This window comes from Acomys minous (genome assembly GCF_964271855.1).
Source record: "Acomys minous genome assembly, chromosome: 7".
Classification (NCBI taxonomy): Eukaryota; Metazoa; Chordata; class Mammalia; order Rodentia; family Muridae; genus Acomys; species Acomys minous.
In genome coordinates this window covers 63,495,280-63,507,728 of record NC_140488.1, presented here as the reverse complement: position 1 = coordinate 63,507,728, position 12,449 = coordinate 63,495,280, and the positions used below count along the sequence as shown (strand labels likewise).

Here is a 12,449-nt window from a genome sequence, read left to right as displayed (position 1 = left end):
ATATGTGCACATAGACAGAGGCATATATGCACACATCCCTTTGTAAAGGAGGAAGGAGGAGTGATTGAGAGAGTTGTCTTTTACTATAAAGCTAAGACTTAGAAATTAAAATAAAATAATTTAGGCATATAATTCAATATAACTTTAAAATGAATAAAAAGGAATAGCCATGTTTCAAAAGAGTTAATTATATTTTTCAATGTCTAGTGCTGACTGTTGAGTCATACAGATCAAGATGAATAATATTTTTTATTATAATGGCTTCTTACCTAAAAAATGTATCTTTAATTTCATGAAGAATTATAGAATCAAATATCCCCTAATAAGGTGTAAGTGAGGATTGCAGAAATTTTATATTTTGCTTTTATATATTTGAGTGTCTTTCATTTTGACATGTATGTTATTTTATTTTGAGTTGAATTAAGCAAAATCTTACATTTTCATATTATGCATGAAACGCGATTACATAGTCTTCATATTCATTAAGATCAAAGGCTTTGAAACTACTCACATGACCACAGAAATTCAGAGATCATTTTTTAATAACTATGAACACATTTTTAGAAGGAATGTGTTTTCAGTCATTGTAGCATCCATCTTTTGTGTATATGTGTGTATCTAAAGGGTATTTGTAGAAAGATAAAGGAATGTAAACGTTATTTTACTCATTTTCAGGCTACTGGGAGAAATCTAGCTGCATTACTGAAAAGAGGAGTGCAGGAGAACCCGCAGAATTACCGGTATGTGGACATCTGGAGAAACTCCATTCAGACATTATTTCGTGTTTGCATCTCAGTTTCTATCTGTGGCTTAAATGTTTTCAGTTAATTTCAGGAGAGAAATTAAATCTTCCACATTGTTCAATGATGCTAATCTAAGTCTCTCCTGTCACAATCTCAGTTAGGTAGCTTAATGTAACTTCTTTTAAAATTTAAGTGTTGAAGCATGTTTTGTTTCACATATATATTTCCAGGGTCAAGGAAAACACCTTGTTATTGTGAATTTGAGTATACTGGAAACTTATTTTTCATGACAGTATTTAGATATGTGGCCAGGGTGTAAGACTGAGGCACAATTTGTTCTTTTGAGATGGAATGTGATGTGGGGTATAACTACTTCATGGCCAATCAGGAATCATCATAATAGCCATTTTGAGACAGAGGGACACACAGCAAATACTGTAAAATAATAACCTGACTTCCTGAAATGGAATTCTTACTGCACCATTTACAATTAGTGAATCACTAAAGAATTTTTTAGATCTGTATTCTTTTAGCTTTCTCACATGAATTATGTAAAATATAAGTATCTCATAGAGAATCACCTCCTCTTTGTCCAAAGTCCTTGCTTAATATGGATAGCTCAATAAGAATTAAATGTGTCTGCATTTATGATGAAAATATTTGTAATCAGAATTGCGAATAAGTCATTATTTAAGAGCACTTAAAATGCAACTTGTCCTGAGGTAGAACTATTCCCAATTTTCTGAGAAAGTGCCAGATTGATTTCCAAAGTGGTTGGAGAAGTTTGCACTCCCACTAGCAATGGAGGAGTGTTCCCCTTTCTCCACATCCTTGTCAGCATGTGCTGTCACTTGAGTTTTGGATCTTAGATATTCTGATGGGTGTAAGATGGGATCTCAGAGTTATTTTGATTTGCATGTCCCTGATGACTAAGGACATTGAATATTTCTTTAAGTGCTTCTCAGCCATTTGATATTCCCTCAACAAAAAAATACATTTTTAAGTGGTATTATTTGGTTTGTTAGTGCTTAGTTTCTTGGGTTATTTATATATTTTGGATATTAGACTGCTGTCAGATGTAGGGTTGTTGAAGATCTTTTCTCAGTCTGTAGGAGGTAATTTTGTTCTGTTGGTGATGTCTTTTGCCTTACAGAGGTTTTTTTCAGTTTAGCAGCTCAGTCTCCATGTGGATCTTCTACTATGGAGACCAGAGGCTGTCTCTGACATGGACTCTGTTGCATGCTTTTTGATCACACCCCCTGGCAGTGCTGCAGAGGAAGAGGATGAGCTCAGTCCTGGTGTGACTTGATGTGCTGGGGGTTCTCTTTTTCAGAAGAGTAGGGGAGGAATAAAGAGGGAAGAGGCAGGGAGAGTGAAACCAGGAAGGGACAAGGGAGGAGGCTACAATTGGAATGTAAAATGAACAAATAAAAAATAAGTTTAAAGTTAAAAAAAAGAAAAATACATTTTGTCACATAACTGAGGTGATGTGGCATTTTCAAAACTGATCTTGTTTTAAACTTCTGTTTAAACCTAAAAGAACAAAAACAAAAGTGAGTATCTGTAAAATCCCAGCAGGCAGGAAATGCCAAAGACGTTGACCTTCCTCTGGAAACACATGACTTCCATTGTTGGCAGCGCAAATCTGGGAACCTGTATAGGAAGGACATGAGCATATCTTAGTATCATGAGACTCCATAAGTATTCAGGTTTAAATCATCTGAGACTTCACAGAGGAATCATTGAGTTGCAAGATTGCTAAAGCAAATTATAAAGAGATTAGGCATTTGTTTCTAATATTTGACTTACATATTGAGGCTATAAGAAGATCTATGCAAAAAATATTAAAAATAAAAGTTTCTTTGAATTTAGAATAACAGTTATCTATATGTCAAAAAATTGAGAAAACATTAATAAAAATCTATGACACAAATATTAAAGAAAACATTGACATTGTACTAATAAAATTTTGTAAGTGATTCTACTGCTGAAACTTTGATGAAAGACTTGTTGATTATGAAGCATGATGATGATAAGGTTTCATCAGAGTTAGCAAAAACTGCATCTATAAGATAGCATAACCGTCAGAGTAATGAAAGTGCTAGTTGCTTCAAGTAGTTCTTTATCCAGCCTGATAAGAGCCCCAATTCACCTTCCTGTCTGTCTGTCTGCTCTCCTAGGTGTTCTCATTCATTTTCCTGGTTTTAAATATCCCTAAGTTGAAGAGCTCCAACTGTGTAGACACAGTCCTCACTTATCTGTGTATGACATGAATACCCACTGCTGGATAATTATCTCGGCAGATAATTAACTAGAGCCTATTTTTGTATTTCTAAAATGCCAAAATTTATTGAAAAAAATTCAAAAAGTACAGTGGTTTTATTGACAACTATATGTCAGACACCCATTCTTTTCTTGGTAATCCTGGCTGAGGAAAACACAGATTCTTTAAAAATATAACCAAACTGGGACTTTGTATTTCCCACCTTTTTCTTTCACATTATGAAAAATACCACCAATGTTAATTCTATTGACCAAGAATGAAACCAAGAGAGCATCCTTGACTCCTTTGTTCCCCTCCCTCTAGTGATCCTATCTAATTCATCAACTATTTTGTGTTTTATTTTTGAAATATATATATGTATGTATCTTTATTTATTTTGTATTCATCAAATTGTTTTAGTTAACTATAAACTGTTCTCTCATGTGGTGTCTGATTTCTGTGCTTATACTCTTGACTTCTCTGATCAATCTCCAAAGCCTAGACACATGCCAGCCATAAAGCTGCACTAGCACTCACTCTGTCACAGACTGAACTGTGGGTCTTCAGGCCACCATACTCTGAGTCTGTTAGCCCAGATTAGATTTCAGGGTGTGGAGCATGGGTGGATCTGACCTCAGGTCATCTGGCCAATCCACGGACAGTCCTTAGTTTGATGTTTGGGATCTATTTTGTTTGAAGCATTTCCTTTAATAGCGTTATGTTTGTATTTTTCAAAGTACTTAATACAACACCTTGCTTTCTTCTAACTTGTCAATTCATTGTCCAACTTCTTTGCTAGAACTAGTAATTTTGAAAGCAGAGCATACAGCTAAATTACTTATTATTTCCTAGTGCTTAGTATAACAATTGGAATATATAGACAACTAATAAATAATCATTAGGTGAATGTATTATTGTTGTTTATATCAGGTATTTATATTTACTGAAATTATCATCAGAGGTTGGGAAGCCAGAAATGATCAACTACAACTAAATTATAAGAAATAAGGAAACATTTGATTTATCAAAATCTTAAAATGTAGTTATTGTATTGCTTCATCTTTTGTTAACAATGACTTAAATTTATAGTTGTAGGACACCAGTTTCAAATGTCTTTTCTTCTAGTTTAATTATGAAAGGGACATTCTACTCTGCCCTAGAACTCCTAGATTAGGTATTATGCTAATTAGAACATTGGCAAGATGTAAATTTATAATTCAAGTTAGTGAATCTCCTTAAGGAAAAATTACAATTGCAGTTACAAAGAAACTCAAAGCACCCTTTTCCATCTGTACCTCTTAAAATTGATAAAATTTATTATTAGCTGGGTGTGGTGTCATCAATTGGGAGGTGGAAGCATGGGGAACAGAAACTCAAGACAAGCCTAAGCTACATAGTAAATATCTGTGCTAAGATTTTGGAGTTAGGAATACTAATAGGTTCTCCTTTATCACCTGTGATTTTGAATGCCATAGATTCTTGAACTAATCATAGTGCCAGTTATGGGTTTCATCTTGTGTAGTGAGATTTAAATCCAATCAAAAAGTGGTTGAACAATCCCATGATATACATGCCTTAATTACATGGTGTATTTTCAGTCCTGTTATTGCATCTTGCAAGCATCATCACTAGGTATCACTGATGATTGCTTTTTTCCTCTGGTTTTTATACAGTCCCTTTCAGCACTATGAAAGCTAACCATTATGGTTAAGACTTACTGATTTGTATAAGGCTGTTTTTTTTGGAGGGGTTGTTTTGTTTTATCATATTCTGTAACTCAAATATGTACTGATTTTAGCTATAGACACCTGCTATCAAGTTCTGGATGGTAACTGTGCTGGATAATTTTATATCAGTGTTATATACACTAGAGTCATTGGAAGAGGGGCCATTAACTGAGTAAATTACTCCACTGTGTTTTTTTTATAGAAACTTAAAAGATAATGCTGAGAGCACTGCATATAAAGAAAGCCATCTTATAAAGTTTTAGGCTAAGCTAAGACACTATCAGGGCCATTTGTGTGACAATGTGAGTTAAGAACATGTAGTATCTGTTACACTGAAAATGAAGCATTAGGATTAACTAGAGACTATGCATTAGAGTTAATCCTTAGTTTTTCTGAAACAATGGATGCTAAACACCTGGAGCTAAAATTAAGAAGAGACCAGAATTTCTGATCTGGCTAATCTTTTGGGAAGCAACTGTACAGAGTCAGCACACAGAAGCTATGGTCCAGAATGGGCTAAGGCTGTATCTTATGCTGGAAGGCAAGGTTGGTAATGTGTAAAGTGATAACAGACTTATCGGGATGAAGAGGACATGGAAAGCAGCTGAGCTTTGGCACTGTGTGATAGGGTAGCAGTCACTGAAGAAATGTTAAGAGATACTATTAGTGAAGGTACAGCCAAATGACAGAGATCTCAGAATTTTAGAGATGCCAGTATGACCACCAAAGACAACAGCAGCTGTGTGGTGGCGCTGGCCTCAACCTAAAAAACAGGTTGTCCCTGCTGTGTAATGGCAGACTTAAGAACCTGGAAGTGTGATTCGGTCCCAGACATCAAGCACCTAACTTTTAATACCATTGAATTTTGCTTTGTTTTCATTTGATTGAGAATGTGTCCTGGTCATTCCATCTTGAAGTAAGAAAATATTTAACTTAATTTTTTTAAAGAAGCCCACAGTCAAAAAAAATGGAATTGAAGAGATATTTTGACTAACATTTTTAAGCTCTGTTTTTTGTTGTTTTTGTTTTGTTTTTATTTTTCTCTTTTATGTCTCACTAGGTAGCTTGGCTGTTGTATAGCTTGACAATATAGAACAAGTTGGAATTAAGGACCTGCACCACCATACTCAAACGCACAATTTTTGATATTGTTGACTATCAATATTTTAGAGATGCTATAGATGTTTTAGGGGTACTCTGTACACTTATAGAGTCAGTGGATATTTTAGAGAGACTGTTTATATTTTAGAGAATTTGGACAGTTTAGTGAGGCTTGAACTTTAACATTGTGAACAAACCAAACCTTTAAAAGTTATGAATATGTATTATGTTGCACTCTTTTTAAAATATCATGTTTAAATTTCATTCTATTTTAAATGTCTCTTTATTTTTGAGATTGTAGTTACATTATTCCCTCTTTTTCTTCCTCCATATCCCACTATATACCTTTCTTTGCTCTTTTTAAATTTTATGACTTCCTTTTCCATTAATTGTCATTGCATGAATATATGATTATGTGTGTGCATATATTCCTAAATACATAAATACAACTTGCATAGTTTGTATAATTATACTGGTTTATTTTTAGGGTTCATCATTTGGCATTTGATAACTAATTCTTGCTCCTGATCTTTCCTGTGGAAGACTATTTCTCACACTCTCAACACTTCTAAGATGCCTATAGTTCTCTGTATAGGGTTGATGTAATGTGGTCTTTTCTGCTTTCAGCACAGTATTTCTATTGCTGTCCTTGTTCAGCTCATGTTTTGGTATTCATAACTGAATACAATAACCAATCAAAATTCAGATATGTGGAATCCAGTCCCAATAGACACATCTGGAAAACAAATCCAGATATCTAAGACTCAGCAAATATGAATCAAAGAGTTTGCTGTGAGACTGCCTCTTAGTAATGCTAGAAAGCTGTGGCATTTAAAGTTGTTCTACATTGTGATATTAATATTAATAAGAGATCTTGGAAATAAAAAAAGAAAGAGAAGGTTGCAGTTGAATAATTATGTGTTTGAGTATATAGTTGGCAAGATATCAATTGTGTGATCTAGTTTGATGTCAACTGGATAGACACTAGCATCATCTAAGAAGAGGAAACCTTTAATTGAGAAAACATCTCCACAAAATTGGTCTGTTGGGAAGACCAATTTAAAAATTGGTGATCATTGCATGAGGGCCCACAACACCGTGAGTGGTTTTACCCTTCAGCTTGTGGTCATGGGTGCTATAAGAAAGCAGGAAGAGTAAACTGTGAGAGAAAGTCATTAGGCATCATTTCTACCTGACTTCTGTATCAGTTCTTACCTCTGGATTCCTGCTTTATTTGAGTTCCTGTTCTGACTTTCTTCAGTACAGACTGAGATGTGAAACTATGAACTGAAATCAATCATTTCCTTCTCAACTATTTTGGTCATGTTGTTTTATCACAGCAATAAAATCCTGAACTAAAACAGTAACCAAGAGGAATGGCAAGAGCCTATAGAGTTTGCACGTATATGGTACCTCACTGGCCAACAACTCCAAAAGGAGTCATTCCTAGATTTGAGCTTCGTATTAATCTCACATGTACATTAAAGTTGTTGTGACTCTGTTATATGAAATGACATTTTAATGTGTGTGTGTGTGTGTGTGTGTGTGTGTGTGTGTGTAAGGAAACTTTCACAGTAGTAGATCTACACTGGCTTCTTGAATCACATTAGTTATTTCTCTTCCACATTTCTTCCTCTGCCTTCCCTTCCACTCCTTCATTCCAGTTTTAACTTTCCATTGTTCCCTTTTAATCCTTTATATTGGTGCATTGTATGCCCCCCCTTTACAGGTCTTCTTCATAGCCCCTTAGTAATTTCCTTACCTCTATGGGCATTCCGCACAAAACACTCACTTCTGAACATTTAAAACTAATATGCACAGATGAAAAAATATCCAAGCAACCAACCAAACGAAAAATTTGGAATATTTATGTTTCTGAGTCAAGATTACTTCATCCAGAATATATATTAGGCATTAATATACGTAGTAGAATATTGCCTATTTCTTATAACCTGGAAGATTTTTCCTCACTACTATGTTCTTTGATATAAGATACAATTAATAATTCCATGGAAAAAGTCTTGGCAAAATTTGCTCTGCTTAAATTTGGTGACATTTAAATAAAAATTTTGGAAAGCATAATGTTCACAGTAGCTACAAATTAGGTTTATATATTATGATAAATTAAAGAAAATATTAAATTAATGGTTCAAATATTATAGCATGTGAGAAGAAATTTTGACTGAAGTTAAATATAATATTGTAAGGAATTAATGTAACTAAATAATTTTAATTTCAATGTGGTACTTAAGAGCTAATATGCCTAGCAGAAAATTACTATTTAAGAATTATTAAGGTTACTAATTTACTGCATAGATATATTGAATGTTCTAGAAATATGGTAGAGAAGTTTAAAAAGTTTAAAATTAAATTTATTATTTATTCACATATATTTTGATAATAGCCCCCTCTCTCCTTTCCATTTGGTCTCACATTCCCGCCCTCTTCCCCATTTCCACCCACCTCTAACATTTTAAACTTCTGTCACCAGTTTAACACAACTTAAATCCTTTTGAAATGTACTAGCACTATTATTTTTATTTCAGTTTTATTAGTACCATATAGTCTGTTCAGTTTTATCAATAATAATAAAAATGAAGACATCTGAGAGTAAGTAAAAAACTTTTGGGTAATTGAATATTATTTTAAAAGACCATATAAAATTTGAATAAAATAGACTTTACTTTGAAAGAGGAAAACACCTATATGTGTATGGACATCAACCAATGTATTAATGTATGTACTTGCAACTATAATTTTCAGACCTGCAGACATTTCAAAAATTTTTAGATACTCACCAAACATATAAACATTTAAATGTAATCATTAATTGTTTAAACTTTCCTTATGTCATAAATTCAAATATTTTTTACATATACAACAAATATTATTTAGCAGTCTCATTTTTGTGGTACTATAATTTCTAACACTTGAAAGGGTAATTCTTTAAAGGTAGGTGTTTTTTTATTGTAACAAAGTATTAAAAAATCATACTGTCATAATTAGTAGATATTATGATTACCTGTACTTTTACATATGTTCATTTTCTTTAAAAATGTAAATCTTGAAATAAATTAATTATATAGTTTTCAGCATCCAAAGCTTCTTAAACACTTTGTACCTTTTTTTAACTTAATTCAAATTCACTAATGATATTTTTGGACAAGTGATATGGCTTTATAGAAACAATATTATATTATAATCATAATTTTATGCTAATTTTATGAGGTATCTTTGGGACTCATATTTGAAACATTCAGTACATTTGCTTTTAAATTTAACATAAACCCTGAATCTTTTCTAACATCTGAAATATCATTTTTTATTAGTTGTACTTAAAAAATTAATAGAGCTAATTAATCTCCTGCTATTCATAAGCACTGCATGGGATAGAAAGAACAACAAGAGTGATCTATGTCATTAAGGAACTACTTCAGTCTGTGATAAACATTTTATATTCTTGTTTCCCGTTTTAGAGAATAAATTATCCTTTGTATGATTGTTTTTGGCAAATACATACAGGTCTTGTGATTTCTATAGCTTACTTTATAAAATGTATTAAAGATTTCTTGACTACAAGTAAGGTCTGTGCCAAATACAGGGCATGTGGTGACACTTATAGCTTTTATTTTTTCTCTTAATTAAGAGTCAAGCTAATTAGATGAAAGTGAACAAAGAAGAGCAGGGTATAAAGAATGTAAGAGATTGAGAGAGTCATTTTGTGGTTAGACACTGTCCAGTACTTACTTAAAAAGAGTTATATAACTTCGTTATAGATTTTTTGGGAACTGTAAGGACATTAAGGATTAGTGTGTATATAGTTGTGCTCATGATGACTTCAGTAAGGCAGCAAGTTACTCCTTTTTTAGTTTCCTGTGTCTGATTCCCTCTAGTTGCAATCACTGGCTCAGAGACAAAGGGATTTCACCAACAAACTTTGAAAGATTTGTTGAACAACTGTATCTTAGAAGTGCCCCAAGCTAAAAAGTACAGTGTTCTAAATTATTTCTTCTCTCCTGGAGCTTCCTTTCACTTAAAGTGAATTTTTCTGTATCTTTCAGTACAACATAAATTTTTGTGCTTAGAGTAATGAGGAAAAAACATATCATTAAGTGGAAGCCATACTTCTATACATTACTATCTTATGGATTTTTGCTAATCAGTTTCCTTTGATAACACACTTTCAGATATAGGATGACTAATTCCTGCCTTGTCACTGTGGGTTAAAATGTCACTAGAGAGTGTAATTTCATATACTTGGTTTTAGCAATTTGTTGAAGTCCAGGGAGTTTAAAACAACCTAGAGAGTGTAATTTCATATACTTGGTTTTACCAATTTGTTGAAGTCCAGGGAGTTTAAAACAATCTATTGAAGTGCAATTGAAGTCTAATAGAAACGGTTGTTTTCAGTGCAGTGCCTGCCAGCGGGTAGTATGATTCAACCTGTGCGCTTTTGTTTTTAATCAGTTTAAGGAGTTGAGTGTTGTAGACAAAGGGTAAAATTGGCTAGTAATAATATTTTTGTTGTTGTTACAGTGACAAACAATTCTATTATTAAAAGCTTTTATTTTGTTGATTTTTGGTGGAATTCCATTAATTAGCAGATAGTAGTTATTAATTAAGAAATCATTATTATGAGCAAGGAAGGAAGAAAAATATAAGTAATTATTTACTTTGCTCTTACTTTAATTATAATCACAAATTTGCCTTTATATACTAACTAAATATTGTTATCTATTTCATCTCCAGCTTAAATAATAGATTATTTGAGTTTGAAGAAATCTGAGGTGTGTGTGTGTGTGTATGTGTTTGTGTGAGTGTGTGTGTGTGTGTAACTATTGTAAGGAATGATACAAAAGTGTAGTTACCTTATGAATTACAGTATAAAAGTTATATTTGGAACACATGGACTATTATTTATAAATCAGTTAAAATTAAAAAAATAAATGATTCTTATCTCTCCATACTAACAACTCCCCAAGTACATTGCCTATCAGTTACCAAAGAGCTTATTACTTTGGAAGGTATTTTTGTGCTTTTGTTAACACCATAACATTATACAGGAAGATATGCTTTTGTGATTATTCATAATAGAGAAACTTTATTCATAGATATAATACTTCTAAACTCTTTGAAGCCAGATGTAAGAATACTTGTACAATCAATTAAAATTTATTTTCTTCAGAATTTCCAATTACTACATTAAATGTGTCTCAGACCCAAATTTAGAACCTAGCTATCAATGAAATATTGCTAAAAAGCTTATTTTTAACATAATTTAGTTTCCATTTTTCCACATAAAGTAAGACTTTGCCTAGTTTTAATGCTTTTGATATCATTTTTGAAGCTATATCACTGACAGTAATCATGATGTTGATTTTTTATTCACTTAAAAATATATGTTTTAGAGTCATTAAAATAATTGATGCTGAAATGTATGGATACTCTTGGAATTAATTGTGGGGAACTAATGCCAGTTAAGATAATTACATGTGACAGCATCTTACTTCATGTGTCTTTTCCATAAATTTTTTAGAAAATCATTGTTAGTAAAAAACTGTAATGTTTCTCCAATATATAAAAATAATATACAATGGCCTGTGTACCACATAAAGAGGGCTGTAGGAAATCCACCAGGTCGGAACACCCACAACACCCACAACATTCATTCTGTAACCAGAGGACTCCATGCCTTGTCCACCTCTCCAGGTAGCATCATCCACTCCAGATATGACCCTAGTATCTGCCACCTATGGACTACCATTTGAACCTTCAGAACATTTCATAAACATCTGAGTTTTGCAACAAGAACCTGCTAACTCTATGGAAAGCTTATTCTATACAGAGAAGTAATGCCTAAACTTGATTAAGCTATGGGCCTGATTTTACATTCTATTTGAACATCAACACTAAATGGCTCTAGGATTAAACTCCAAACATCAATCTGTTGTTTCAAATGCTGAGAGTTAAGATAAAAACAAAAAGATCTGAATACCATTGAAGCACAGTCAGGGTGGAGGGCATATAGCCACACAAAAATATCAGGAAGTTTCAGCAGTATTTCTGTAGAAGTAAACTTAGTTCATCTGACTTAAGTTTTCTTTGATTATTTTTGTAATTTGCTTGTTTAATTGAAGTAATATTATTCTCAGTGCTTTGAACTTATTTTCTTTGTAATTTGTTTGTTAAATTCAATAATATATTTTAATATTGTAGGATGTTATTTATTACATTTTTGTTTATTAGTGTATTTATTAAAATTTATTATTATATTTAATATTTTACCTTTTGATAATTGATAGATGATCTTTCACTAGGAACTGAAGCTTGTCAATTTATGTAGATTTGAATGAACTCTAAGGAATGAAACCATTCCACTTACCCAGCCCTGTGATTCCAATTGTGTGCTTCCACACTTGGAGTCTTAATAAGGATTCAGAGTTCCTCATGCTTGAAACAAGCACTCTGAAATTTGTTTATAATTAATTTAAAACTATAATGTGTGTACATTGTGTACAATCAGCAATATAATATCATTTGTCCTGTAAATGAAATGTTATTGTTTCTTTGGTACTATTTTATACAAGAGGAATAATTTATTCATGAGGTATAGAA

At 32.5% G+C, this 12,449-nt stretch overlaps 1 protein-coding gene across 3 annotated transcripts in view; it reads left to right on the top strand.

The window, feature by feature from the left end:
- Positions 1-12,449, top strand: part of KLHL4 (kelch like family member 4) — a 237,697-nt gene that overhangs the window by 137,966 nt on the left and 87,282 nt on the right. For all 3 annotated transcript variants that reach the window (XM_084790426.1, XM_084790427.1, XM_084790428.1), the window contains one exon: positions 676-740. In XM_084790426.1, the coding sequence (XP_084646552.1) occupies positions 676-740 (65 nt within the window). The remainder of the gene's footprint in view (positions 1-675; positions 741-12,449) is intronic.